At 55.0% G+C, this 25,902-nt stretch overlaps 1 protein-coding gene across 3 annotated transcripts; it reads left to right on the forward strand.

The window, feature by feature from the left end:
- Positions 1-1,828: 1,828 nt before the first annotated feature.
- LOC309381094 (uncharacterized protein) lies at positions 1,829-25,007 on the forward strand. 3 transcript variants are annotated; one of them, XM_081931542.1, is made up of 10 exons: positions 1,829-1,874; positions 3,731-3,845; positions 8,241-8,387; positions 15,956-16,104; positions 17,249-17,369; positions 18,164-18,280; positions 19,396-19,494; positions 20,277-20,709; positions 21,587-22,455; positions 23,757-25,007. In XM_081931542.1, exons 2-10 carry the CDS (start codon positions 3,779-3,781, stop codon positions 24,959-24,961), a joined length of 3,207 nt encoding a protein of 1,068 aa, XP_081787668.1. In that variant the 5' UTR covers positions 1,829-1,874; positions 3,731-3,778; the 3' UTR covers positions 24,962-25,007. The 3 variants fall into 3 exon arrangements, with proteins under 3 accessions (XP_081787668.1, XP_081787669.1, XP_081787670.1); XM_081931543.1 differs by lacking the exon at positions 3,731-3,845 and having other exon boundaries at positions 1,839-1,874; XM_081931544.1 differs by lacking the exons at positions 1,829-1,874; positions 3,731-3,845 and adding an exon at positions 5,438-6,474.
- The last annotated feature ends 895 nt before the right edge of the window (positions 25,008-25,902 follow it).

Here is a 25,902-nt window from a genome sequence, read left to right on the forward strand (position 1 = left end):
TGCTCAGCTTAGGAATCAAAATGGTTCCAGGTTGATCTTCCTGTGCTGATCTATGTACGTGCTTGGTTGGTACACTTATTAACGTTGTTGTTGTTTAGTCGTTTAGATGTGTCCGCCTCTTCGTGACACCCTGGACCAGAGCACGCCACGCACTCCTGTCTTCCACTGCCTCCCGTAGTTTGGTCAAATTCATGCTGGTAACTTCGAGAACACTGTCCCACCATCTCATCCTCTGCCGTCCCCTCCTTGTGCCCTCCATCTTTCCCAACATCAGGGTCTTTTCCAGAGAGTCTTCTCTTCTCATGAGGTGGCCAAAGTATTGGAGCCTCAGCTTCACGATCTGTCCTTCCAGTGAGCACTCAGGGCTGATTTCCTTAAGAATGGATCGGCTTGATCTTCTTGCAGTCCATGGGACTCTCAAGAGTCTCCTCCAGCACCATAATTCAAAAGCATCAATTCTTGAGCAATCAGCCTTCTTTATGGTCCAGCTCTCACTTCCATACATCACTACTGGGAAAACCATAGCTTTAACTATACGAACCTTTGTTGGCAAGGTGATGTCTCTACTTCTCAAGATGCTGTCTAGGCCTGTCATTGCCCTTCTCCCAAGAAGCAGGCGTCTTTTAATTTCGTGGCTGCTGTCACCATCTGCAGTGATCATTGAGCCCAAGAAAGTAAAATCTCTCACTACCTCCATTTCTTCTTCCCCTTCTATTTGCCAGGAGGTGAGGGGACCAGTGGCCATGATCTTCATTTTTTTGATGTTGAGCTTTTGATTTTGTGCTCTCCTCTTTCACCCTCATTAAGAGGTTCTTTAATTCCTCCTCACTTTCTGCCAATCTTAATTCCGGCTAGGGATTCATCCAGCCCAGCCTTTCGCATGATGAATTCTGCATATAAGTTAAATAAGCAGGGAGACAAAATACAGCCTTGTTGTACTCCTTTCCCAATTTTGAACCAATCAGTTGTTCCATATCCAGTTCTAACTGTAGCTTCTTGTCCCACATAAGAGATTTCTCAGGAGACAGATGAGGTGATCAGGCAGTCCCATTTCTTTAAGAACTTGCCATAGTTTGCCGTGGTCGACACAGTTAAAGTCTTTTGCATAGTCAAAGAAGCAGAAGCAGATGTCTTTCTGGAACTCTCTAGCTTTCTCCACAATCCAGCGCAAGTTTGCAATTTGGTCTCTGGTTCCTCTGCCTCTTCTAAATCCAGCTTGCATTTCTGGGAGTTTTCGGTCCACATACTGCTTGAGCCTTCCTTGTAGAATTTTAAGCATAACCTTGCTAGCGTGTGAAATGAGTGCAATTGTGCGGTAGTTGGAGCATTCTTTGGCACTGCCCTTCTTTGGGATTGGGATGTAGACTGATCTTCTCCAATCCTCTGGCCACTGCTGAGTTTTCCAAACTTGCTGGCATATTGAGTGTAGCACCTTAACAGCATCATCTTTTAAAATTTTAATAGTTCAGCTGGAATACCATCACTTCCACCGGCCTTGTTATTAGCAGTGCTTTCTAAGGCCCATTTGACTTCCCTCTCCAGGATGTCTGGCTCCAGGTCAGCAGCCCCACTGCCTGGAGTGCACGAGACATCCAAGCGACTAAACAACAACAAAGACCTCCAGAGCTCCAAATCCCACTCCCCGCGGCGAGCAGGCAGCGGAAGATCCCGGCTCCCTGGCCGGCCTTGGCCTCTGCAGGCCGGGCTCCTCGGCCTCGGGCTCCGGGTCTCCCGGGCAGGACTCCAAGTCCCGTCGTGCAGCGCGGCGGGGGCGGGGCCTGCGCGGCCAAGGAGCGTGACTGCCACCTCCCCGGGAAGCCCAGACGGAGACGCCGCCGCCCGGGCCAGGGAGGGGCTGGCCGATCCCTCCCCAGGTGGGTCCCCTCCGCCCCCCCCCGGAATGGCGCAAGAGGGGCGCCCCCTCCCCACCCACCCCGGGGGGGGGGCGGCAGGCGGGGCCGATGGGCGGCTGACCCCCACCCTGGGGCTTGACCCCCCGCCTCCGCCCCTCCCTCCCCCCGGGGGTGTCGCGGGCGGGGGCGGCCTCGGAACAAAGGCGGCCCCGATCCCGGCAGGGTCGCCGCCGACAGGGAGGCGGGCGGGGGGAGCGCAGGAGGAGGGCAGCAGCCCCCCCCATGCCATGCCCCCCCCATCCCAAGGGCGCCGGGCGCCGCGAGCCCGTGACAGCCGCCGCCGGGGGGAGGGAGGAGGGGGCGGGGTCCGCGATTGCCGGGCGACCCCCCCTCACCCTTGGGGGCGGCTGGGCACCTGCCTGCTGCTGCTGCTGCTGCTGCTGCATCCCGGGCTGAAGAAGCGGAGCTCATCTCTTGCACAGCCCTCCTCAGAGTGCCGGGGGGGGGATGTGGCCGAGCTCCCCCCCTCCCCAAATCTGGCCGGGCCTCTCTTCCTGCCCTGCAGACACTTCCAAATCTCTCAGGCCAGTCGTGGATCTCAGCCTGCAAGTGGATTTTGACATTCTTCCAGGCAGGCGGGTCAAGGGCACAAGGGGCGGCAGAGTTCGCACCCAGGTCCCGAGCAATCCCTTGCATGTGCATGGAGAGCGCGGCCAGGAGATGGGGTGCAGGACTTAATTGATTAGGAATAAAAAGGGGTGTGTGAGAGTGGCACAACCTAGCCGAGGCCTTGGCGTGGCAAGCGGGTCCGTTTTGCCCACGTGAAGATAATCTCTCTCCTGACCCAGGCGCCCCTCTGCCTGCCTGCAGGGCCAGTTTGGCAGCTTACACGGGACAAATCTGAGTTTGCAAGTGGAAGATGCCTTCAGTCGGGACGCTTGCATTTTCAGGTTCACACCAAAGACTTCCGTTTGCAAAGAGCCCCTTAAAAGAAGAGGAGAGGGTTGTGATCTGGGGGTGTCCCCCCCCCGTGTCAGAGGCCCTTTTGCTGGCCCAGCCCCCCCTCGCAAGTCAGCCCCCCCCCGGCCTTTGCCAGCAGCGGTGACCTTGAAAGATGCGAGTTCAAGTGCCATTTTGGGTGCACCCCCGAGATCATGTCTCCTGGGAGCTGGAGTGGTTGTGCCTGTTCAATCTGTATTGTTGCATTTCTAAGAAGAGGTTGTTGGCTATTTTGAAATCAGTCTGGAAGAGAAGGGCAGGCTTTTTGGTGTGCCTTTTCCCTTTGTCTCCTGTCGGGATGCTGCTTGACCTTTTGGAGCAGGAGTAAGTGGAGAGAGGGAGAAAGGGGTGGGGGAGAGGATAAACCTCACATGAAGGAGCGGGTGCCTTAGGGTGGCCGCTGCGCAGTTTCTTTATTCGTTTTATTTATTTCATAAAATTTATACAGTGCTTCATTGTTAAAAGAAAAGAAAAACTCTCAAAGTGGTTTACCAAAAGGTAAAGCAAAAGTATCCATAAGGAAAAAGAACAACAACAATGGAAAACTTTCAAAAAGTTAAAATGGCAATAATTGGAAACAGATTCAAGCTCGCTTGGAAACAGATTAAACCTGCCTGGTGTCAAGAGGCAGGGAGTTCCACAGTGTGGGCGCTGCCACACTACGAAATTGAATTCTTACAAATGCAGAGCAGGGATTATGTGGCCCCGGTAACCATTCCAGTCCAGTTGATTAGAGCAGGATGTCTTTTGCAGCCCAGTTGCAAAATGTGGGGTGCTGATCGCTGTGCCTGCTTGAGATTCCTGCCTCGTAGGGGGTGGGACTGGATGACCCCGGGACCCCGGGGCCGACTCTGCAGTTCTGTGCTTCTATCTTGCAGGTGCTTCAAGGACACTGAGACCTGTTTTCCCGCGGGAGGCGCACAAGGATGGCAGAAGGGGTCCAAATGCAAAGGGAGGTGATGCTGGAAAATCTCAAGCCAGTGGCCCCACTGGGTGAGGACACCCCCTTTTCTCTCTTTATCAAAGATAGCTTTGGGGGGGGAGAGCTGGGGGTGTCTGCTGCGTGGAGAGCTCAGGGTCTGAGGCCCCCACTCTGCTCAGACACACAAGCAAAGTGTCAGCAAAGTTTTGCTGGCAGGCAGTCTGGCCACTAAAATGGGTCCAGGAAGAGCGGATTAGAAAGGAGGGTAAATTGGATGCGCATTTGAATGAATCTCTCCTTAGTGGGGAAGTTGAGGTGTGGCGGTTGCAGGGAGGGGGGGACACGAATGGGAAGGAGGAGAAATGGCCTCTTTGACAGTCCCTCTTTATCCAACTCTAAGATCCCCCCACACACATCCCAACCCCCCCCCCACTATATTTAAAATCAAAAGACTATTGTATTTAATTTATAGTTAAATGGGGGGGGGGGGCTTATGTGTGAATGTAACCAAAAAAGGAGGAACCAACTAAGCCACCTGTGACTTGTTTTCACAGACACATCCTGGCTCTCCTGATATACACTTCCCTTCGTTTTAAGGGGGATTTTACAATTTCTACATATTTCCAAGGGTGGGGAGTTGCAGTGTCATTCCCCCCCCCCTTCTTGAGTTGGACAAAGTCCTTCAATGTGGGCAATATATTTATAAAATTTATAAAAGATATACACCACTTGATAGTTAAAAAAATAAACAAATTCAAAGCAGTTTACAAGAAAGAAAAAAAGAAAATTATCAGTAGGAAAAAATAACAATAATTTAAGACGTTTTAAAAGCTGGATGGTGGGGTCTGAACTTGGGCTGAGTGCAGACCAGGGTTGGCTACCATCTGGGGCCCATCAGCCCCGTCCACAAGTTTATTGGCTCCCTTCACACGCTCACGGTGTGTCAGGGTGTACACCTTGTTGGCCTGCGTTTGGTCGAAGGTGTGCAGGAGGCACAACCCCCCTTCACCTTACACAAAGGTACGCTTGCAATGTGCTTGTTTGATACACTTGGGTCATTTTTATGAGGCACTGTATCTTGTTGGTGGGGGGCGCGACCAGTTGCCGACGTGCGTCACTCAATACTTAGATTTGTGGGTTTCTTTATTTGGTGGCTTTTGTGCGCCCCTTTATTTGAGTGCTGACTGAGCGAACCTTCCAGCTCTGCTATTCGCTTTTAAATTCTGACTGTCTTCAGGTTTGAAACGTGAGCTGTTTTGTGCAGTCCAGGTGTCTTAGGATACCTCGGTGGGGAAATTGCATTCGGAGTCCCAAGGGAGCAGCTGCCTTGGAGAGACTTTTGGTGCTCTGGAGGTGGAGCAAGAAAGGGGGATTCCCCTTCTCCCCTTCTCCCTCCCCCTGTCCTACATTGGAGGGTGGTCGTCTTCTTTTAGCCCCTCTAAACTCGGTTGCTAAAGAGAAATGGAAGACCTTGGCCTCTCCTTTTGGCACTCGCTTTGGGCCTGGAAGGAGTCAAATCCATGTTTTGGTTGCGCAGGGTTAATGTGGATTGAATCTGCTTTGCGGACGGGCCCCAGATCTTCCGCCAGGTGCCCAAGGGAGGCCGGACTCTGCACGGATTCGGCTTCCAGGCCTGACAAGGGCTCTGGGCTCCCTCCGTGGTCCAGGCCAGGACCCAGGCCGGTTGCCATAGAGACGGCCTTCTCTTCCTTGCGGAGGGAATGGAGGGGGCCTGGCTTCCTCCCTTGCAGGAACTGCCCTCACCCGGAAGGCAGGGCGTTCTTTGCCCCCTCCTGGATGCCCAGGACCAGCGAGGCGGGAGCTTGGCCTGACTGCTCGTTCGTGGCCCCTTGGGAGACGCCAGGCCCAAAGCAAGGAAGTCTCGTGGGGCAGGAGGCCTGGCTGCGCTCCTGCTGCCACATGGAAGGAGCCTGGGGCAGCTCAGGGCTTTTGCGTCCTGTTTTCAGGCCAGGAGGCTGGGCTTGAATGTCTGCTGAGGACAGCCTGGCCTCCGTGGGCGTCTTAAGGACAGAGGAAAGCATCACACGCCGTGTCAGATGTTGGGTCCACCTTCTCTACGAAGGAAGGTCGCAGCATTTGGGACTTTTCAGTTTAGAGAATAGGAAACAGAGAGGCAACATGATAGCGGTTTATAAGATGCTGTGTGGCCTGGGGAAAGTGGAGAGAGGAAAGTTTTTCTGTCTCTCGTCACATAAGTAATCATGGACATCCAAGGAAGCTGAACATTGAGAGATCCAGGACAGATGAAGAAAGTCCTTTACGCTGTACAGTGAATCTGTGGAACTCTCCGCCTCTGGAGGCAGGGGTGACCACCAACCTGGATGGCTTTAAAAGAGCACTGGACCAATCCACAGAGGACAGGGCTCTCCATGGCCACTAGCTGTGATGGCTCTGGTCAGGCACATTTGAAAACCCGCAAATAAACGGCTTGGCACTTTGGGGACGTTTTCCTGGCATGGCTGGAGGCAGAGATTTCTGGTGACTCACTGCCTGGTGCCTGATGCTGGCAGGTTCACACATCCTGGTGTTGCTCAAGGATGCGGGGTGAATAAGGGCAGGTGTGACCTTGCTCCCCAGGTGGGAAAGCTATAAGGGAGAGGGAGAGGCAGGCAGATGGAAGCAGAGCTCTGAGGGCTGCTAGGGGTGGAAGGGGCAACTAGCCCCTCAGAAAGGAAAGGGGTGAGTGGGTGGGCACGGTGGATGGTGAAGGGAGAGGGGAGGTGCGTGGGAAAGAGGGTGGGAAGGGAAGGGGCCGGGGGCCGGGCTTCACCTGCCCTGGGCATCTCTGGACATCATCCAGCCCCCCGTCCCATCCAGGGGGATGCAGAATCCTTGTGTGCCCCCCAAGCCAAAGTCTGCTATTTCCCTTTGTGGAGAGCTTCTCTGTCAGCCGGTCAGAGCTGTTTGGCCGTGGGACAGACTCCTTCCTTGGAGGTTCCCCCAACGGGTTGGGTCGCCATCCGTGAGGGATGATTGAGCTGAGATTCCTGCATCACCGGGGGTTGGACTAGATGACCCTCAGGGTCCCTTCCAACTCTACAGCTCTATGACAAAGCAGCCCAGGGCCCCACGCAAGAGGAGCAGAGCAGAAGAACTGGCAGAAGCAGTTGCCACACACCCCAAACACAGCCTCTTCTGGGCTGACCCTCCTCTCCCCAGCTGAACTCTGCAAGGGGAACCAAAGGGAATCCCCAACCCTGCCCCCCACCCGGAGTGATGGCTTCTCCTTGCTCTTTGGGACCCAGGCAGCCCCCCTTCAGCCTTGGAGGAAAGGTCTGTCTGTCAAGAACAAAGCGGGCAGGTTGGTTTCCACCTTTGGGGCGCTTCCTCCAGGCAGTCTCTTTCTGCGCTGCAGCTGAGCTTTGTGACATGAAACGTCCAGCATGGAAGTCACCCTGGGGAATTTGCAGGCTGGGGAAGAGGCCCTTTCCTGCTTCAGGCTGATGCGTGGCCCTCGCTGTGTGTGCATGAACATGCTCATCATGCTCCTGGGCATGCACGCAAAGTGATGCATCCCATCAGGATTTGGAAGTGCTGTGACCCCCCCCCCCCCCGCCCATTCTAGAGCTTCCTTCCAGATGCCCTGGAATCCCTTGCAGGAGGAGGAGGAGGACTGAAAACGCCCCATGACTTTCTTGCAGGATTTACCTGCACTGAGAAATGCCGTGTGGTGGGTTGCATAAAGAGAGAGGTGCGGAAGCTGCGCCCAGGGAAAGAGGGCCGAATGCGGGTGTGTTCACACATTCTGAGTGGCTTCCGTTGGCGCTGCCAGAGGAGCGCGTGAGTCAATGGAGCCTCTGAGCCCCTCCTCGCTTGAGGCACTTGCCTGAAGGCGCCCGGGTGACTCATCGAGAGGCTTCACGTGTCCCAGGGAAGGAGAGCCGCTGCTTTGACTCCAGAAGGAGCTTCACCTCCAGCCAGAGCAGAGAAAAGTGTGCAGCCCACAAGGGATTCCTGCAGTGCAAGGGGTTGGGCTAGATGGCCCTTGAGGTCCCTTCCAAGTCTACAGTTCTGTGAAGCCCAAAGGGTATGGAGGGTGCCAGCGTAGCAAAGGCCTGGCCTACAGCAGCATGTTTGCCCCATGTACAGTCAGCCTCTGGAGTGGAGTCCCTAAGACAGTTGGGTGGCACCTTGCATGCCTCCTTCTGGCAATTCCTGCAGCCCAGCTGGTGCCCAACGTCTTGCTCTGCTTTCCTTTGGACCCCATCAGCCAGGCCGACTTGGGGGTTTGGGCAGCCCAGGACTCCCATGCACAGTGCCCCAGGGAGGTCACTTCAGTGCTGCTTGCTTGACTTCTTGGAGCACTTCATTCTGTCTCGAGACAGACAGATGCCCACAGCAACACATTGCCATTCATGTTTATTAAATTTACATGCTACTCTTCCCCTTAAGATTACAGGGCAGTTCATGGCGTAAGTTAAATGTCCAGCCTCCCCTTCTCACAGGTGCTAACCACATGTCTCAGTGGGAAGAAGCCCACAGAAGGGCAGGAAGGTCACAGCAGCAGCAGCAGCAGCCGTGTGAGGTCCCTACAGACTGGAGGCAGGAAAATGTTCTCCCCATCTTCAAAAACGGGGGAAAGGAAGACCCAGGTAACTACTGACCGGTGAGCTTGACATCAATACCAGGGAAGGTCCTAGAATAGATCATTCAACACTCGGTCTGTGAGCATTTAGAAAAGGATGCTGTGATTACTAAGACCCAGCATGCGTTTCTCAGAAATAAGTCATGCCAGACCAATCTGATTTCTTTTTTTAAATGGAATTACAAACTTTGTGGACCAGGGAAATGCTGTGGACATAGTGTATCTTGATTTCAGTAAAGCTTTGGACAAAGTCCCCCATGATATTCTTGCGAAGAAGCTGGTAAAATGTGGGTTGAACAAGGTAACTGTTAGGTGGATTTGTAGCTGGTTGACTGATTGAACCCAAAGAGTACTCATGAATGGTTCTTCGTCATCCTGGAAAAAAGTGACAAGTGGGGTGCAGCAGGGTTCTGTCCTGGGCAAGTGGTTGTTTAACATATTTCTAAATGACTTGGATGAAGGAATTGAGGGGATGCTCAAGAAATTTGCAGATGACACCAAACTAGTAGGAGTAGGTAATGCTGCAGAAAACAGAATCAGAATTCAAAATGACCTTAACAGATTGGAGAAATGAATTTCAGTAGGGACAAATGCCAGGTTCTGCACTTAGGCAGGAAGAACCAGATGCACAGATGCAGGATGGGGGACACCTGGCTTACTAGCAGTACAGTTGAAAAGGATCTCGGGGTCTTGGTGGACCACAAGCTGAACATGAGTCCACTGCGTGATGCAGCAGCAAAAAAAAGCTAACGCTACTCTAGGCTGCATCAACAGAGGTCTAGTGTCCAGATCAAGGGAAGTCATGTTGTTGTTTAGTCGTTTAGTCGTGTCCGACTCTTCGTGACCCCATGGACCAGAGAACGCCAGGCACCTCTGTCCTCTACTGCCTCCCACAGTTTGGTCAAACTCATGCTGGTAGCCTCGAAAACACTATCCAACCATCTCGTCCTCTGTCGCCCCCTTCTCCTTGTGCCCTCCATCTTTCCCAACATCAGGGTCTTCTCCAGGGAGTCTTCTCTTCTCATGAGGTGGCCAAAGTACTGGAGCCTCAGCTTCACAATCTGTCCTTCCAGTGAGCACTCAGGTTTGATTTCCTTCAGTATGGAGAGGTTTGATCTTCTTGCAGTCCATGGGACTCTCAAGAGTCTCCTCCAGCACCATAATTCAAAAGCATCAATTCTTCGGCGATCAGCCTTCTTTATGGTCCAGCTCTCACTTCCATACATCACTACTGGGAAAACCATAGCTTTAACTATACGAACCTTTGTTGGCAAGGTGATGTCTCTACTTCTCAAGATGCTGTCTAGGCCTGTCATTGCCCTTCTCCCAAGAAGCAGGCGTCTTTTAATTTCGTGGCTGCTGTCACCATCTGCAGTGATCATTGAGCCCAAGAAAGTAAAATCTCTCACTACCTCCATTTCTTCCCCTTCTATTTGCCAGGAGGTGATGGGCCCAGTGGCCATGATCTTCGTTTTTTTGATGTTGAGCTTCAGACCATATTTTGCGCTCTCCTCTTTCACCCTCATTAAAAGGTTCTTTATTTCCTCCTCACTTTCTGCCATCAAGGTTGTGTCATCTGCATATCTGAGGTTGTTGATATTTCTTCCGGCAATCTTAATTCCGGCTAGGGATTCATCCAGCCCGGCCTTTCGCATGATGAATTCTGCATATAAGTTAAATAAGCAGGGAGACAAAATACAGCCTTGTCGTACTCCTCATAGTACCACTCTATTCTGTATTGATCCGACCACACCTGGAATCCTGTGTCCAGTTCTGGGCTCCACAATTTAAGAAGGATGTTGACAAGCTGGAATGTGGGTAGGGGGCAACCAAGATGATCAAGGGTCTGGAAACTAAGCAGTTGAAGGAGCTGGGGATGTTTAGCCTGGAAAAGAGGAGACAGAGGAGATATGAGAACCATCTTTAAATATCTTAAGGGCTGTAACAGGGAAGAGGGAGCAAGCTTCTTTTCTCCTGCTCTGGAGGGGAGGACTCAAACCAATGGCTTCAAGTTACAAGAAAGGAGATTCCAACTAAGCCTACAGAAAAAAAAATCTGATAGTAAGAGCTGTTTGGCAGTAGAACTGACTCCCACGAGAGGTGGTGGACTCTCCTTCCTTGAGGTGATTCAGCAAAGGTTGGCTGGCCATCTTTCCTGGATGCTTTAGCTGAGATTCCTGCATTTCAGGGGGTTGGACTAGATGACCCTTGGGTCCCTTCCTAGTCTAAGATTCTATGATTCTTCTCCCTGCCCAACTCTCAATGATTCTCAGATACTGGCCTCTGACAGCAGAGGTCGAACCATAGTCCTCATGCCTAGCCTTGTCGCCATGAATTTGTCCAGTCCTCTTTCAATCCTGTCTAGTTTGGTAGCCATCAGTACTTCTGGTGGCAGTGAGTTCCACAGTTTATCTGTGTGCTGTGTGAAGAATTGCCCTCTTTGATCTGTCCTGAATCTAGGATTTTAAGAGTGGGGCGAGAGAGCCTTCTGCCTGCCTTCTGTAATCTTTCACCCTCCCCTGCAGCATAAATCTGCCTCCCTTTTGCTTCCCGTTGGCCGGCTATTCTTGATCAGGCGCTAGCGTGGCCCAGTGATTAGAATGCCAGGCCAGGACCTGGGAGAGACCAGGGTTCAAATCCCTGCTTGGCCGTGAAGCTCCCTGGGGGTTCCTTTAGAAGCCAGTCATTGCCTCTCAGCCCAGCCTACCTTGCAGGGTTGCTGTGGGGATCAAGTGGGAGGAAGGAGAACTCTGCACTCGGCCTTGAGCTCCTTGGAGACACAGGTAGGATATAAGTGCAATGAATCCATGGGGACAGCTGCTCCAAGCCTTCTCTTTTGGAAAGGGAATGCAAGCACCGCCAACTTGGGACCCGCCTGGATGTGAGTCAGGCTCCCAGAGGCCAAGGAACACCTTTGGGAGCCAAGTCGGAAGGGGTTTTACCTGCTGCGCCCTGGCACCGGGCTTCCTCCAGGCGCGTTTGAGGAGCAGAGCTTGCCAGGCCAGACACCCTTGGGATAAAGGAGCCCAGAACAAGCGGACGTTTCCTTCTGCTCCTTTGGGGGCATCACAGGTGGGGGGGGGGCGACCTGCTCCTCCTCCTCCTCCTCCTCCTCCTCACGGGGGCTTTTGCTGCCCGGGTGAGAGCTGCTGAAGTCGGCACTTAGGGGGCAGATGTGCTGGGACAGTCTGTGGGTCTGGATAGTGGTTGTGGGGGAGGCAGAGGGCCAAGTCCAAGCCAGGCAGAGACGCCTCCTGCTGCGCAAGGGGTTCAGCTGGGCTCCCTCTGCCCAGCAGTCCCTTATCCACCCCATTTTTACGCAGCAGCTGCACAATCCTCCTTGGCATGGCGCCCAGCTAAACTGTGGAACTCCCTCCTGCAGGAGCCGTGAGGACCACTGGCCTGGTGGCTTAAAAGCGGGTTAAGCAAATCCCTGGAGGAGAAGAGGGCTCTGGGCGACTCCTTCCCAGGATGGCTCTGCCTCCCCAGCCAGGGGCAGCCATGGCTTCTGAATCCCGGAGGGGAGAGTTGGTCTTGTGCCGCTCAGGTCCTGCTTGTGGGTTTCCCATCTGGTTGGCCCCTGAGGGAAGGGGAGGCTGGAGCAGACCGGCCCCTGGCCTCATCCAGCAGGCTTCCCTTATGTTCTCATGGAACTCCAGGGCCAGAGGCAGGGAGGGATAGTTGGCCGCTCAACTTGATGGTCCCCCTTTGGGGGCTTTTTGGGGGTTCTCAGGCTCCCCCCCCCCCCCGCCTCATGAGGATGACTTGCAGGACGTGTGGGAAGGAGCTGAGCCTCTCCCAATCTCTGGAGGCATCAGCGGAGGAGTCGCACCTCGGGTTCAAACTCCGGCTGCGGAGCAGAGAGGGGAGAGAGACTCAGTCCTGAGTCAGGAGTGAGTCAGGAGAGCCTGAAACCCCAGTGGGACAGAAAACACACACACACACACCCCTTGCAGCACTGCGCTTACTGCAGCCCTCGAAGGGGAGGCTGTTGGCTTCCTTGCAGTGCAATCTGGTGACAGTCACATGGCTTTTATAACGAAGCGCGGGGGGGGGGGGATGCAGGCAGCTCAGATGCCCCTTTGTCCATCTCTGGCATCAGGACAAATGCTCTGGGCCTCAGCTGTCAGTCTGGGAGAGCTGTGAGGGGTGGGGGTGCTCTGGACCACTTTGAGGGGGGCTCTTGGGTGCCAATGTCAGCTCAGCTGCAGGCGTTCATTTCCTCAGGGCCCAGAGTCATGGGCTTGTAGAGCTGCAAGGGACCCTGAGGGTCATCCAGTCCGATCCCCTGCAATGCAGGACCTGTGGCCCCAGTGCTTCCCAGAGTGCCGTGCCAACACTTCTCCAGACTCCTTTGGCCTTTCCAGATTGGCAGCACCACCTGCAGAGACAGAGGTGACAGCGGCAGAATAATGGCCTCTGCTCTGGGTCTCCGAAGGATGGCTGCTCTCTGCACAGGGGCAGGCTGGTGTCTTAGGGAAAACCCCTGTGGCGTCGGCCTGCACAAACCCAGGGCTGCCGCAATAGCAAGTGTTGAGTTGAGTCCTTGCACCCCAAAGGGGGACTAGGGAGCGGCTAGGGATCTCAGATTCAAATGCCCTCATTCTCCATGGGAAGAACCTCTTGGGGGCAGGTTGTGCCGTGCAAAGTGCCCCGGTTGGGGGGCAGGCAGGAGCCTCCCTTCTCTGCGGAGTAACTGGGAAGAGTGTCCCCCCTCCACTACATGGGACTTCTCATTTATTTTCTTTCTTTTTTTGTATAAATCATTTCTTAACAAACCAAAGACAAAGAGCACAAAGAGATGCGGAGACAGCAGACGGAAAGTTGCCTTAGGTTGGACGTGATCCTTGAGCTTGTTTTCCCAAACTCTTCCTCCCCCCCTACCCATCCCCCCCTTTGAACCTGTTAGGCTGGTTTGCACACTTTCTTTTGTAATAAGTTAGCTAAATCATAATTACTCAGGACCTAGTTTTCTCAACACATTTGGATATATAGCAGGAGATGTGCTCCCCAACCCGAATTTTTAGCTGTTGTAATCTTAGCAGCAGTTAGAAGGTTGGACACTATTTATTGATCATTTTCTGGAATCACATCTTTTGGATGTTATATTTTAGAAGCCCCAAGGCTTCTAAGTCAAGGCAAAGCGGGGGGGCTTGCAGATAAGCTTCTGCCCCAGCACCTCTCTCTTTGGAAACATACTACTGGTTGGAGCCCCCCATTTGTTTGGTGGTTTATTCCATTTGCACCCCACTTTTCCTCAGGGAGGTCAAGGTGGTGTATAGAGGTCTCCTCCTCCCCCCCATTGTCTCCTCACAATGACCCTGTGAGGGAGGTTTGGCTGAGAGGCAGGGAGTGGACTCAAGGTCTGGCCAAGGGGCATTTGAACCCTGGTCTCTCCCAGTCTGGCCTGCTAACCACTGTGCCTTGCTGCTTGCAGAGAAGTGTCGCCTGGCGGATCTCTCAGCTGCCACACCTGCAGGAAAAGGAGAAGCCATGTGGTGGAGGAAGAGCCAGGATCCGGATCGAGTGGGTGGGTGGGTGGGGGTTGCAGGGACCCAGAATGCTGTTTTCTTCCACTTCCCTGCTAGCTGCTAGCTGGCCACTAGACGTTGGTTCCGGCCGCAGACGTTGACCCCCGAGTTGGAAACTCAGATATGTAAGCTAATTGCCAAATGGTACTTTAAACCTCAGTTGTGAGGGTTAGGGAAGTCTAGGAGTCATTTTTTCATCTGTGAATCCCACCCCCCAATTTGTATACCATTTTATATTTTAAAGGAAAAATCTCAAAGTGCTTTGCAACACATTGAAACATCAAATAAAACCATCCAGAACAAAATAAAACCAAAAACTCAACCTTCAAGGAGAATATTTCAGATCCTTCTCTAAGTGACATTTTGCTTTCCCCATATTTATTTGGCGACTTCATTTATAGTGCTGCCTCACGGCAGAAGGACACCAGGAAGGCAGTGTGGGGCAGTGGTGAGTGTTGGATGAGGACCTGGGAGATCAGGGTTCGAATCCCCACTCCGTCCAAAGTCTAACCAGGTGACCTTGGAGTCAGTCGCATCCTCTTAGGGGTTAACTCAGAAGGGGCATGAACCCATGTGCAGTAATGAAGCTCTTCTGCTCACCTGATTAAGAAAGGTGGAGGCGGCTGGGGAATTTTGAGCACTGCTGACCCCCTTCCTCCTTGGCAGACTCTGCGTCCACCAAAGATGCAGCCGCCAGTGACCTTGAGGAGGAGGAAGAGGAGGACGAGCAGGAACAAGGGGAGGCCGACTGGGCGATGGAGGAAGACATGTACCTCGGGGAGCCCCCTGGCGAGAGAGAGGCAGCCGTCGCTGACCCACCTGCGCAGGACCGACCAGGCAAAGGAGCCTCTTCCACCACCAGCAGCAGCAGCCCAGGTACCACGTTGGGGTGTCCTTGGAGCCTGGGCTGCATGTAAGGGGCAAAGGGAGAAGCCATTCCTCAGATCAGAGCCGCCCACACTGTTTCTAGATATCTGTAAGCCACTTTGAGTCCCTGTCAGGGGAAAATTATATTTATATATAATAAATATAAAACAACCAAGTCGTACTTTGAAAATCAAATGGAATCCATTCCTGAAGCCCGTTCAACTTCCAGAACATTCGGAAACCAAAGCGCGGCTTCTAATCGGAAGCTGCAGAAGCCCCGTCGGACGTCCAGCTTCCAAAAATAGTTCCCAAACCGGAACAGACACTTCCAGGTTTGCGGCGTTTGGGAGCCAAAACGTTCAAGAACTAAGCTGTTAGAAAATCAAGGTACGGCTGTATAAGCACTTTTTATTTGTAACAAAAAACCTTCAAAACGGTTTGCAACCTACATTAAGATGTTCCAAAATAAAACATCAAATATAAAATATACATGCTGAGAGTTTGGGGTTTTTTTACAATAAAGCGTTGTATAGTTTTTATGAAATAAATGAATGAATGAAATGGAAGCGTCTTGGAGCAACGCTGGACCAAAGTGCCCGCCTGCTTCCCTGCCTGAGCGCCCTCATTGGCAGCACTGGCTCCACTGCAGAGCCGCATCCTGCCTGATCCGCCGTTGTCAGAACTCGATCTCGTACACTTTGGAACTCCCTGCCTGTTGACTTCCAGCAAGCGCTTTTGCTGCGCTCCTTTTGGCGCCTGCTAAAAAACATCCCTGTTTTAGATAAGCCTGCCCAGATGTTCAGGAAGCCAATGGGAATTTTAATCTGCTTTGCGTCTGCTGTTTTAGCTTTTCCAGTGTCTCTGATGGTTGTTATGAGTTCCTTTTACTGGTAAAGTATTGTTTTATCTCTTTTTTGGGTCAAACTCTTTGAGCTTCTTCTTTTCTAACTGTGAAAAACTTATGGAAGAAATGACTCATCAGAGCAGTCCTCTCTCTCCACTTGGGGTTGCTATACATCCGGAATTTCCTGGACAAATCCAGAATACTGCAGTCACAAGCTGGGTCTGGGCAAAAATCAGTGAAATGTCCGGGAAAATCCAATGTTGGCAGAGTTGGTTTTGCACACAAAAAGCTCAACAACAGTTTTGCTCAACCCTATCTCTGCTTGCTCTCTAGGCTGCAAAGGCCCCCCCTGGATGTCCCCCCGCCCTCCAGAGCCACCTGGCGCCTGGCAGGGCCTCTGCACCTGGGAGTGCTGGCACCAACGAGTCCTGGAGCTCCTGGAGCAGGAGCAGGTGGCCCAGAGCCCCCCGCGGGCCGCTCAGGTGAGCAGAGGGAGTGGGCAGTGGGGTCCTGGGCAGGAGGGAGGGGGAATAAGCAAGAGAGACCCCTTGCCAAGAGATGTCCCTTCTATGGAAGGGAGAGCTGGACCATCAAGAAGGCTGAGCGCCGAAGAATGGATGCTTTTGAATTCTGGTGCTGGAGGAGACTTGAGAGTCCCATGGACTGCAAGAAGATCCAACCTCTCTATTCTGAAGGAAATCAGCCCTGAGCGCTCACTGGAAGGACAGATCCTGAAGCTGAGGCTCCAAGACTTTGGCCACCTCATGAGAAGAGCAGACTTCCTGGAAAAGACCCTGATGCTGGGAAAGATGGAGGGCACAAGGAGAAGGGGACGACAGAGGATGAGATGGTGGGACAGTGTTCTGGAAGCTACCAGCATGAGGGAGGCAGTGGAAGACAGGAGGGCCTGGCGTGCTCTGGTCATGAAGAGTTGGACACAACTGAAGGATAAACAACAACAACACTCCCTTGCCAGTTGCTGGAAACCACTGGAGGGGAGAAGGAGGCTCTTGTGGGTTTCCCGTAATGGGCCCCAGTCGGCCCCTGTGAGAACAGGATCCTGCACTAGACCTGCCACTGGCCTGACTCAGCAGGGCTCTTCCTCTCTTCTTAGGGAGCCTCCAGTTCCAGAGGCAATCTGTCTGGACTCCTAGGTTCTTTGGGGAGTTTTTCCTGCTGAGAACAGGAGGCTGGCTAGAGGGGCTCTCTTTGGCCTGATCCTGCAGCCCCGTCTCTTGCTTTTACATCCAGGGCAGGGCAGAGCGGGAGGCACTGCTGGGGACGCAGGGAGCAGGATTGGGGCTGCTGGCCTCTCCCACGGCCGGCACCTGGCCGGGTGGGACTTCTCTGTGCCTCTCTCTTTTTGTGCACGGCGCCCTCCCCTGTTGGCGTGGGGTCTTTGCGGGAGAGCTGCCTTGGCTGTCCTGCTGCTGCGCCTCCTCCCCTGGGGGGGGACGGCCCCTCTCTCAGTGCGTTCTGCCTCGCTCTGGATGTTTGGGGTGCTCAGCCCAAGCTCTGAGCTGCCACGTTCTCCCCCCTCCTCTGGAAGAGGCTGCTTTTCAGGGGGTGGGCAAAGGGTGCTGGCTCCCTTGGCACCGAGCAGGATGCGGCCTGCTTTCCTTCCAGGTGACGTTTGAGGACGTGGCTGTCTACTTCTCGCCTGAAGAGTGGGCCCAGCTGACGGCCTGGCAGAAGGCCCTCTACTGGGACGTGATGAAGGAGAACCACGACCTGGTGGCCTCGCTGGGTGAGGGTCCCCCTCGGACAGCCCCCTGGGGAGGGGGGGAGGGTCGCAGCCGCTGGCCCCAGGACATCCCGGAAGGTGGGGTGGGGGTGATGGCGGACCCTTCAAGTCAAATCAGACAAGTTTCACCTGTGATCCGCTGGATCCCTCGAAGTCCTGGCTTTGCCCCACCATCACCAGCTGGAGGCTCTGTGTCCTCCCTTCCCCTTCCAGCTTCCCCTGAGGCCTCTCCTAGCTAAGCCTGGCCTGACTTGGGCAGCGTCTCTGAGGGCTGCTACGTGACGTGGCGGCTTCAAAGGGGGCTGAGGCACATGGCCTCCCCAGCCGTGACCATTAGGTGGAGCCTCCATGTCCTACGGCAGTCTTCCTGGGGGGCCAGGTGCTGGGAGATGCGAGGAGGGCTGTTGCCTTCACACGTTGCTGGCCGGGCCCTGCTCTCTGAGACCCAGGGAGCTGGGCTGGATGGGGCCCTGCTCTGATCCAGCCGCCAGGCTCCTCTTCCTCCTCTTTGCAAGAGTCCCCTCTCAGGGTGGCAGCGGACCTCCATTGCAGGGGGCTGGACTAGATGTCCCTTGGCGATCCCTTCCGACTCTGCCTCCACGTCCAAACTCTTTTTCCGTGGCCAGGAAGGCCTGAGGCAGATCTCCTCTGACCACTGCCATGGGGAGACCGGTTAGGGGCCCTCCCCCTGCCACATCCGCCCCACATCTGCCCCCTTCAGGCCCTTGGCTCCCCCTTGTGGCGCCCAAGTCTTTCCCGCAGGTGGTGACTTCCCCACGTTCTCTCCTCGCATGCAGCCCCTGCCCGTGACCCCGAGCCAGAGGTCTTGGGCCGAATGGAGCGAGGGGAGGCCCCTCCTTCTGAGGCCCCCATGGAGGAAAAGCCGGAAGAGGCTCCCCGAGTGCCCAGCCCAGGTGAGTGAGGCCCTTGAGGGGTGAAGGTCCTGACTGAGTCCTGCCTTTAAGGGGGTTGGCCTGGATGACCCTTGGGGGTCCCTTCAAACTCTGCAACTTTGTGAGCAGCAAATGTGGCCACTGCTGAACCCGATGCTTCTCAGTTGGCATCAGTTGGCGACCTGAAGGGGACAGATCCTGGTGCGCATGTGGGTTGGGCTGCTCTGGGCTGGCTATGGAGAGCAGCGAGTGCGAATCCTTTTCTGGAGCTCCGGTCTGCTTTGTGCATCCGCAGGAGAAGGCAGGCAAGTTGGGGGGTGGCATTGAGTCGGGGGGGGGTCTTAACCCCAGGGTTACACCACCCCTGAGGTGTGGCTTCTTATCCAAGACCAGCCGGGAGCAGAGAAAGCTGCTTTACGTTGGTCTGTGGAGCTCAGGATTGCCTACACTGGCTGGCAGCAATCCCTGGCTGCGTTTTGCTTTCCTGCCCATCCTGCTGTGACCATCAGTGACGTCCTGGACTTGTGACGTCCAGCCCCCTGCAGTGGCAAAGGCAGTCCCTACCCTCGGAGACCTCGGGGTTCACTCCTCCAGCGTTCAATTTAGACACAGCTTGATTGTAAGCAAGCAAGCAAACTTCAAAGCAGTTTACAAAAAATTAACAATAATTTAAGGCATTTGAAAAGGGAAAATAACACTAGACTAAAAGCAGAATTAAAACTCACGTCAGCATTCTAAGCACCTGGCTGGCTTGTCTAAACAGGAATGTTTTTAGCAGGTTGTGAAAGGGGAAAAGGCACGTACCTGCCTAGTGTCAATTGGCAGGGAGTTCCAAAGGGCAGCTGCTGCTGCTGCACTAAACAATCAAGTTCTGACAGAGGCGGAACAGGTCTTTGGTGGCACCTGGAACTGTGCCAGTTCCTCTGATCAAAGCGGTCAAGTGGCACCTGTGGGGTCAGACGATCTCCTAGGGAGACAGGTCCGAAGCTGTTAAGGGACACTAATAGTAGCTCTAGGAATCCTCTTTCCATCCCTAGTCCTTAAAAACAGGCAGGTGCAATTTGACTCTACCTTTTAAGGTTCCCTTGAGCTACTGACGTTCTCCTTCGCTCTCCCACTCTCTCCTCTGGGTGCAGCTTCTGGGGCTAAGCGGCAGCTGGAGGTCAGGAGAGGACCAGGCGCGGAGCTTCCCTGCAGCAAGACTCAGCCCGAAAAAGCCAAGAGGGGCGCTCTGGGTGAGTGGCGCCAGGAGGCTTCCAAGGCAGCATGCAATGGCGGTGCCAGGAGGCCTGTTGCAGCTCTGGGGCCCCACTGGGACTGTGCTGGGACTTGGTGGCCCCCCGTGGGAAGGCTAGTGGCAGAGGCCCTGCCTTGCAGGAAGAAGGTCCCGGGTTCAAGTCCCGCTGGCATCTCCAGGAAGGGCTGGGAGAGAGGCCCTGCTGAAGCCCTGGAGAGCCTTTGCTGCCGGTCAGTGCAGGCCACCCTGGCTAGATGAGCCAAGCATCTGACTCGGTACAAGGCATGCTGCGGGATAGTATGGGGCGTGTGCCCCCTCTCCACCCTGGGAGTGTCTCCCTGCCCTCCTGGGAGGGGGTGGCGCTGGGTGCATCAGGCTGGCCAGAAAGGGAACCTGAGGGGTGGGGAAGGGGCACAGGAGCACAAGGGGGAGCTCTCTGCAAATGGGGGGGGGCTACTTGGGTTGCAGATGAGTTTCTTCTCCAGGGATGTCCAGAATAGTGCCATGTCACTATTCATTCATTTGTTGGCCTAAAACGACACCCTGGGGCACAGCAGACAATGCAAACACAACTACAAACATATTGATGCAAACACAACAGAAATCAAGCTAAATCTTGTTTCAAAAGTATTAAGATCCATCTGTTTTCCTTCCCCAAAGGCCACAGATCATTCAGCTCCTGTCTTGCAGGGTCCTGGGCAGGTGGGGGCAAGGCGGGGGGCATGGCTGGCACTCCTGTCTCTCACCTGTATTGACCTGCCCTTTCTCCTCCTCCTCCAGCCGAGGCCAAGCCCCACATCAAGCGTGAGGAGCAGCGGGGGGACCCCCGGGGGCCGGCCACCCACCACTGCAAGGACTGCGGCCGCACTTTCCCCCAGCGGGACGCCCTGATTTCCCACGTCCTGCGCACCCACTTTGGGGAGCGAGCGCTGTCCTGCCCGCAGTGCGGAAAGTCCTTTGGCAGCGAGAGCAGCCTGGCCGCCCACCAGAGCACCCACGGCCTGGAGCGGATCTTCACCTGCATCGACTGCAAGAGCAACTTTGTCTATGAGGAGCAGGAGGCGGCCCGGATCCACGCCCAGCTGGCCCTGGGGAAGCTTTTCAAGTGCTTTGGCTGCAGCTGCAAGATCGCCGCCCTCCTGGCCAGAGACCAGAAGCCAGACGCGCAGGAGAGCTGCCCCCCCTTTGGGCAGCTGGATGCCACCTTCTACAGGTGAGGAGTCTGCGCTTGGCGGGAAGGGATTCTCCATAGTCACGTAGTCAGGGATCACCTCCGGGCATCTCTGGCCTAAGAAATTCATCTTTGGGGTTTTTAAAATAAAAAAGCTCCTGCACGTGGAGGTTGGTTATTCTCTTCCCTGCCCTCCACCCAAGGGCCAAAACTAACAAGACTGAATTTCATAAGCGACAAATGTCAGATTCTGCAATTAGGCAGGAAGAACCAGATGTGCAAATATAGGATGAGGGACACCTAACTTACTAGCAGTACATGTGAAAAGGATCTAGGGGTCTTGGTGGACCACAAGCTGAACGTGAGTCCACCGTGTGATGCAGCAGCAAAAATCTGGAATGTGGGCAGAGGAGGGCAGCCAAGATGATGAAGGGTCTGGAAACCAAGCCTTATGAGGAGCAGTTGAAGGAGCTGGGGAGCTTTAGCCTGGAAAAGAGGAGATTGAGAGGAGATATAGAATCTTAGAGCTGGAAGGGACCCAAGGGTTATCTAGCCCCTTGGGGAGAGCCATATTCAAATATCTCCATAGCTGTCACAGGGAAGAAGGCGCAAGCTTGTTTTCTCCTGCTCTGGAGGGCAGGATCCAAAGCAATGGATTCAAGTTGCAAGAAAGGATATTCTGACTAAATATCAGGAATAAGCTCTCGGACGGTAAGATCTGTGCCACAGTGGAAGGGTCTCCCTTAGGAGATGGTGGCCTCTCCTTCCTTGGAGGTCTTTCAACAGAGCTTGGCTGGCCACCTGTCAGGGATGCTTGAGCTGAGATTCCTGCATTGCCGGGGGTTGCCCTGGATGACCCCAGGGTCCCTTCCCGCCCCTTCATGCTGCCTCACTGCCCCCTCTCCTTTTCATCCCTCAGCCGCCAGCGCGCGATGGAGCAGGTCCGCCAGCGGGCCGCCCACTGGACCACCTCGGAGACCAAGGCCTTTGTGGAGCTGTGGGGGGACGACCGCGTCCAGACGGCGCTCTTTGACAACTATCGCAACGAGGTGCAGTACAAGCGGCTGTCGGACAAGATGCGGAAGATGGGCTTCCACCGCAACCTGGAGCAGTGCCGCCAGCGGGCCAAGGACCTGCGCAGGGGCTTCAAGGAGATCCAGGACGGGAACCTGCACTCCAACCGGGCGCGCCAGACCATGCCCTTCTTTGCCCTCCTGGACCGCTTCCTGCTGATGAGCCGGGGGCTGGTGGTGCCCAAGGTGTGCATCAACAGGACCAAGCAGAGGGGGCGCAAGGGCAGGGGGCGCAGGGAGGAGCCCCAGGGAGAAGCCCCCTTCCTGCTTGCCCTGCCCGCCCAGCACCCCAACTTGCGGGACCTGACGCTGCAGGAGCAGGATCCGTACCTCCGCGCCCTGGCGCTCCCCGACCTCCACCTCCAGAGCCGCTTCACAAGCCAGTATCGCCAGGGGGCCGGCCTCCCTGGCTACCAGTTGCCGACCCCCGACCAGGACCCCCCTGCCAACGCTGTGGGACTGCCCGGCTGCCCGCTGGAGGGCCAAGACGAGGACTCACCCACCCTGCGGCTGGCGGACTTCTCCCTGCGGCCGCAGGACCCAGACGCCTCCCTCACTGTGGAGTCCTGCCGGGCAGCCGCTCGCAGCCAGAGCCAGGATCTGGTGCTGAGCCCCATCAATGGACTTTCAGCCACCAGCAGCCTCTGGTCAGAGATCGCCAGCATGACTACTACGGAGAACCCCACTGGCGTGGCAGCCCCAGGAAGCGCCCAGCGTGAGTATTTGCTTCTTGGCTTATGTATTCCTTCACAGTATTTACAGCCTGCCCTTCATTGAGCGTTTTCCATCCCAGAGCAAAGGGGTAAAAATAAACACAGAAGCACAATATACAAAAACTGCAAAATCATCATATAAACAGGACCAGTAAACACCTGGGGAACTTCTATCATACTGTCAGAGCTGCCTCTAGGTCCCAGCTCACAGAGGACCAACGCTAGTCTGTGGTAATGTACCAAAGTCTTTATTGAAGTTCAGTTTCCATTTACAAGCCGCAGCGTGCAGCTCTACGTCTAGAACCTAGACCGGCGAAGCTCCGTCTGAGTCCCCGCCCCCTATACACCAGTTTAAGACTCTAGCCTTACTCTACCTCTTCCGTTGTTCTTTCCTCCTCTGGGTCCGTCTGCCCCCCGGGGTCTCCTCTTTCCTGGACTCCTCTGACGCTGACCCCCCTGACTCTTGTCCCTCCTTCCGGCGGGCTTTAGGACCTGGTTCCCTATCCGGGCTATCTGCTGTGCCGCTTGCCTGTACTTTTGAACTTGGCGCGCCCGCCCAGCCGGCAACCTTCCTCTTGACCGTTTCCACGCTCTCCGATGGAGGCGTGGTCAATCCTGACTCATCTCCTCTCGCTGGTGGTGAGCACACTGGTCCCGATTCCTGGGACTCCTCCCCCCCACTGCGCTCTGGTGGGGAAGCTGGTCCTGATTTCCAACTGCTGCTCTGGGAGTCCCCGCTGGCCCCTTCCTTCTGGGGTGTCCCCCTTGGCACCCCCCTTGCCCTGGCCATCGGCGCCCCCTTCTGTGAATCTTCCGATTCGCTTGAGAGACTCAGGGAATCCCTCGGACCACTGTCATCGCCTACGCTCCCCTCGGATTCCTCCCCCTCGCTCTCCATTTCCTCCCTCTCCTGTGCCTCTGCTCCTGAGCCCCTGACAGGACTCTTCTGACGCTGAGTCGCCTGACTCCTCCCCCTCCTCCGGCGAGCCCCTGACACATACGCTAAACCAACAAAATTAGAGTAGGGAAAAATCATTATATTAAGATCCACAATTGGGGGGGGGGGAGTCAAAGGGGATTATATGTTTATGTTTTTATTTCACTTCTTAACCTGAAGACCACTTTAGCTAATGGGGCCTCCCGCCGCTGCACAATTTCTGTTCTCATCCTGAAGCAAAGTTCTTAACCCAAGGTACTGTTTCTGGGTTAGCGGAGTCTGTAACCTGAAGCGTCTGTAACCCGAAGTACCACTGTATTTAGAAAGCAACTCATGCCCCTCTTTTTCTTCCTTCCACCCCGTCAGCCTGGCACCCTGGGAAGGCCCCCAGCTCCTCTGCCAAGCGGATGCGTGACCTCCGCTTGCGCCGCAGGAGGCAGCGGGCCGCCATGGCACGGGTGCTGCTGGGAGCCAGCTACCGCCCCAACGACCGGACGGTGTGGAGCAAGACGCAGAAGACAGACTGGTGGGACAACCTGGTGGCCGGGCCGGCCGATGACGGCGAGTGGGTGCGCTACTTCCGCATGTCACGGGAGGCGGTGCTGGAGCTGGTGGAGAGGCTGCGGCCGGTGCTGCAGCGCGAGGACACCAACATGCGGGCCGCCATCCCCGTCGACAAGCGCGTGGCCCTCACGCTCTGGAAGCTGGCCACCTCGGACAGCTACCGCTCGGTGGCCAACCAGTTTGGCGTGGGCGTGTCGACCGCCTCGGTCATCGTCATGGAGGTGTGCGAGGCCATCCACGACGTCCTGCTGCAGCACGTGGTCCACCTGGGGGACGCCCAGGCCGTCATGGAGGGCTTTGAGCAGCTGGGCTTCCCCAACTGCATTGGCGCCGTGGATGAGACCCACATCCCCATCCTGTGCTCGCCCCACGGCGCCTCGGCCTACATCAACGGCAAGGGGCTGGTCTCCATGGTGCTGCAGGCCCTGGTCGACAGCGCAGGGCGCTTCATGGACGTCTACGCCGGCTGGTCGGGCGGCCTGCAGGACTCGGGCCTGCCGTGGGGCTCCCCGCTCTTTGAGCGCATGGAGAAGGGCACCTTTGGCCCCCAGACCACCACGGAGATCGAGGGTGTGCCCGTGGGACCCGTCCTGCTGGGGGGTCCTGCCTGCCCCCTGCGGCCGTGGCTGATGAAGCCCTACCCAGAGGCCCCAGAGGGCCCCCGCCAGCGCTTCAACCTCTTGCTGGGCAAGTGCCGCACGGCCGTCACCTACGCCTTTGAGCGGCTCAAGGGCCGCTGGCGCTGCCTCCTGAAGCGCCTGGACGTGGCCGAGAAGAACGTCCCGCTGGTCATCGTCACCTGTTGCATCCTGCACAACATCTGCGAGAGCCGCAACGAGGCTATGCAGGAGGGTTGGGAGGAAGGCATGGACTACGCCGACCTGCCCTCGGCTGAGGGCCACACGGACGCGTTCTCAGACGTGGAAGAAGGGGCTGGGGAGGCGCACGGCGTCCGCGAGGCCTACTGCGCATTCTTCGAGAAGAGGCGGCAGGCGGAGGAGCTCTGAGGGGCGCTGTGTGTTGTGTGTGTTGTGCGAGGACACCCCCTTCCCCACCCCAGGGGACAGGAACTCAGGCTAACTCAGGTTGCAATTCTCTTCCGTGACTTCCCAGGGGGACAGCCTCCAGGGGTCCCCCTCGGTGAAGTCCCCCTGCTTACCGGTTGCACTGTTTTGACCTTTTATAAACCTTTTATAAAAATTGGCTTAGTAGGAAGTTTTCACCCTGGACCTCAATAAATCCTTGTTCTTCTTGAAAGGACTTTGGTGGGTGTGTCTTAAATGTGAAATTTCTCAGGTTTCCCCAGTCATGAATGAGGGTGGCAGGATCGGGGGGGCAGGGGGCCCCCAGTTCCCTTTGCAAAACAGGGCTTGGTGCAGGATGTGAATGAGCACAAGAAACACAAGGGCTGGGGTGGGGCGCAGTGAAGGGACAAGTTCAGTAGGGTGTGCTGATTTTTACAACAAAGTTGTAATGACTTGGGAATTCAAAAGATTTCTTGGTTAAATTAATATAACTTAGTTTTGCTTGGTAAGTAAACTATGTGTAAGATGGCATGGACATCATTAAAAATGACTGCACTTATATTTTATATTAATATTTTTACTTTTATTTATTAATACTATTCATTTTTAGCATTACCTGACACTTTCAAAAGGTAAAATTAAAATTATTTGATTTTCCGAAAGCAGTTGATGTGCTTTTTCATCAAATGCAGATTTGCCAAGCTAAACGTTATCTAGTCACAAACTTAAGAAATTTGAATTCTTCACGCCCAGAAACATATTCTTAAGACCGCTCCCTGAAGAAATGTGCAAAATTAAGTCCCGCCCCATAAAACGACTCGCCCTCCGAGCTCAGGCTGGGAACTCTTGCCCAAGGGCTGTATGTCCTCTTCTGCCCCTGGCAAGCGCCTGAGCCCTGTGGGGAGCCCCTCTCCACCCAGGAA

The sequence above is a fragment of the Podarcis melisellensis genome, assembly GCF_964234715.1.
Source record: "Podarcis melisellensis genome assembly, chromosome: 12".
NCBI classification, from domain to species: domain Eukaryota; kingdom Metazoa; phylum Chordata; class Lepidosauria; order Squamata; family Lacertidae; genus Podarcis; species Podarcis melisellensis.

Coding starts and splice junctions, on each gene's coding strand:
- LOC309381094 (XM_081931542.1), top strand. CDS start 3,779: ATGGCAGAAGGGGTCCAAATGCAAAGGGAGGTGATGCTGGAAAATCTC. Junction 3,846..8,240: donor CAAGCCAGTGGCCCCACTGG/GTGAGGACACCC, acceptor CCCTTCTCACAG/GTGCTAACCACATGTCTCAG. Junction 17,370..18,163: donor CGACCTGGTGGCCTCGCTGG/GTGAGGGTCCCC, acceptor CCTCGCATGCAG/CCCCTGCCCGTGACCCCGAG.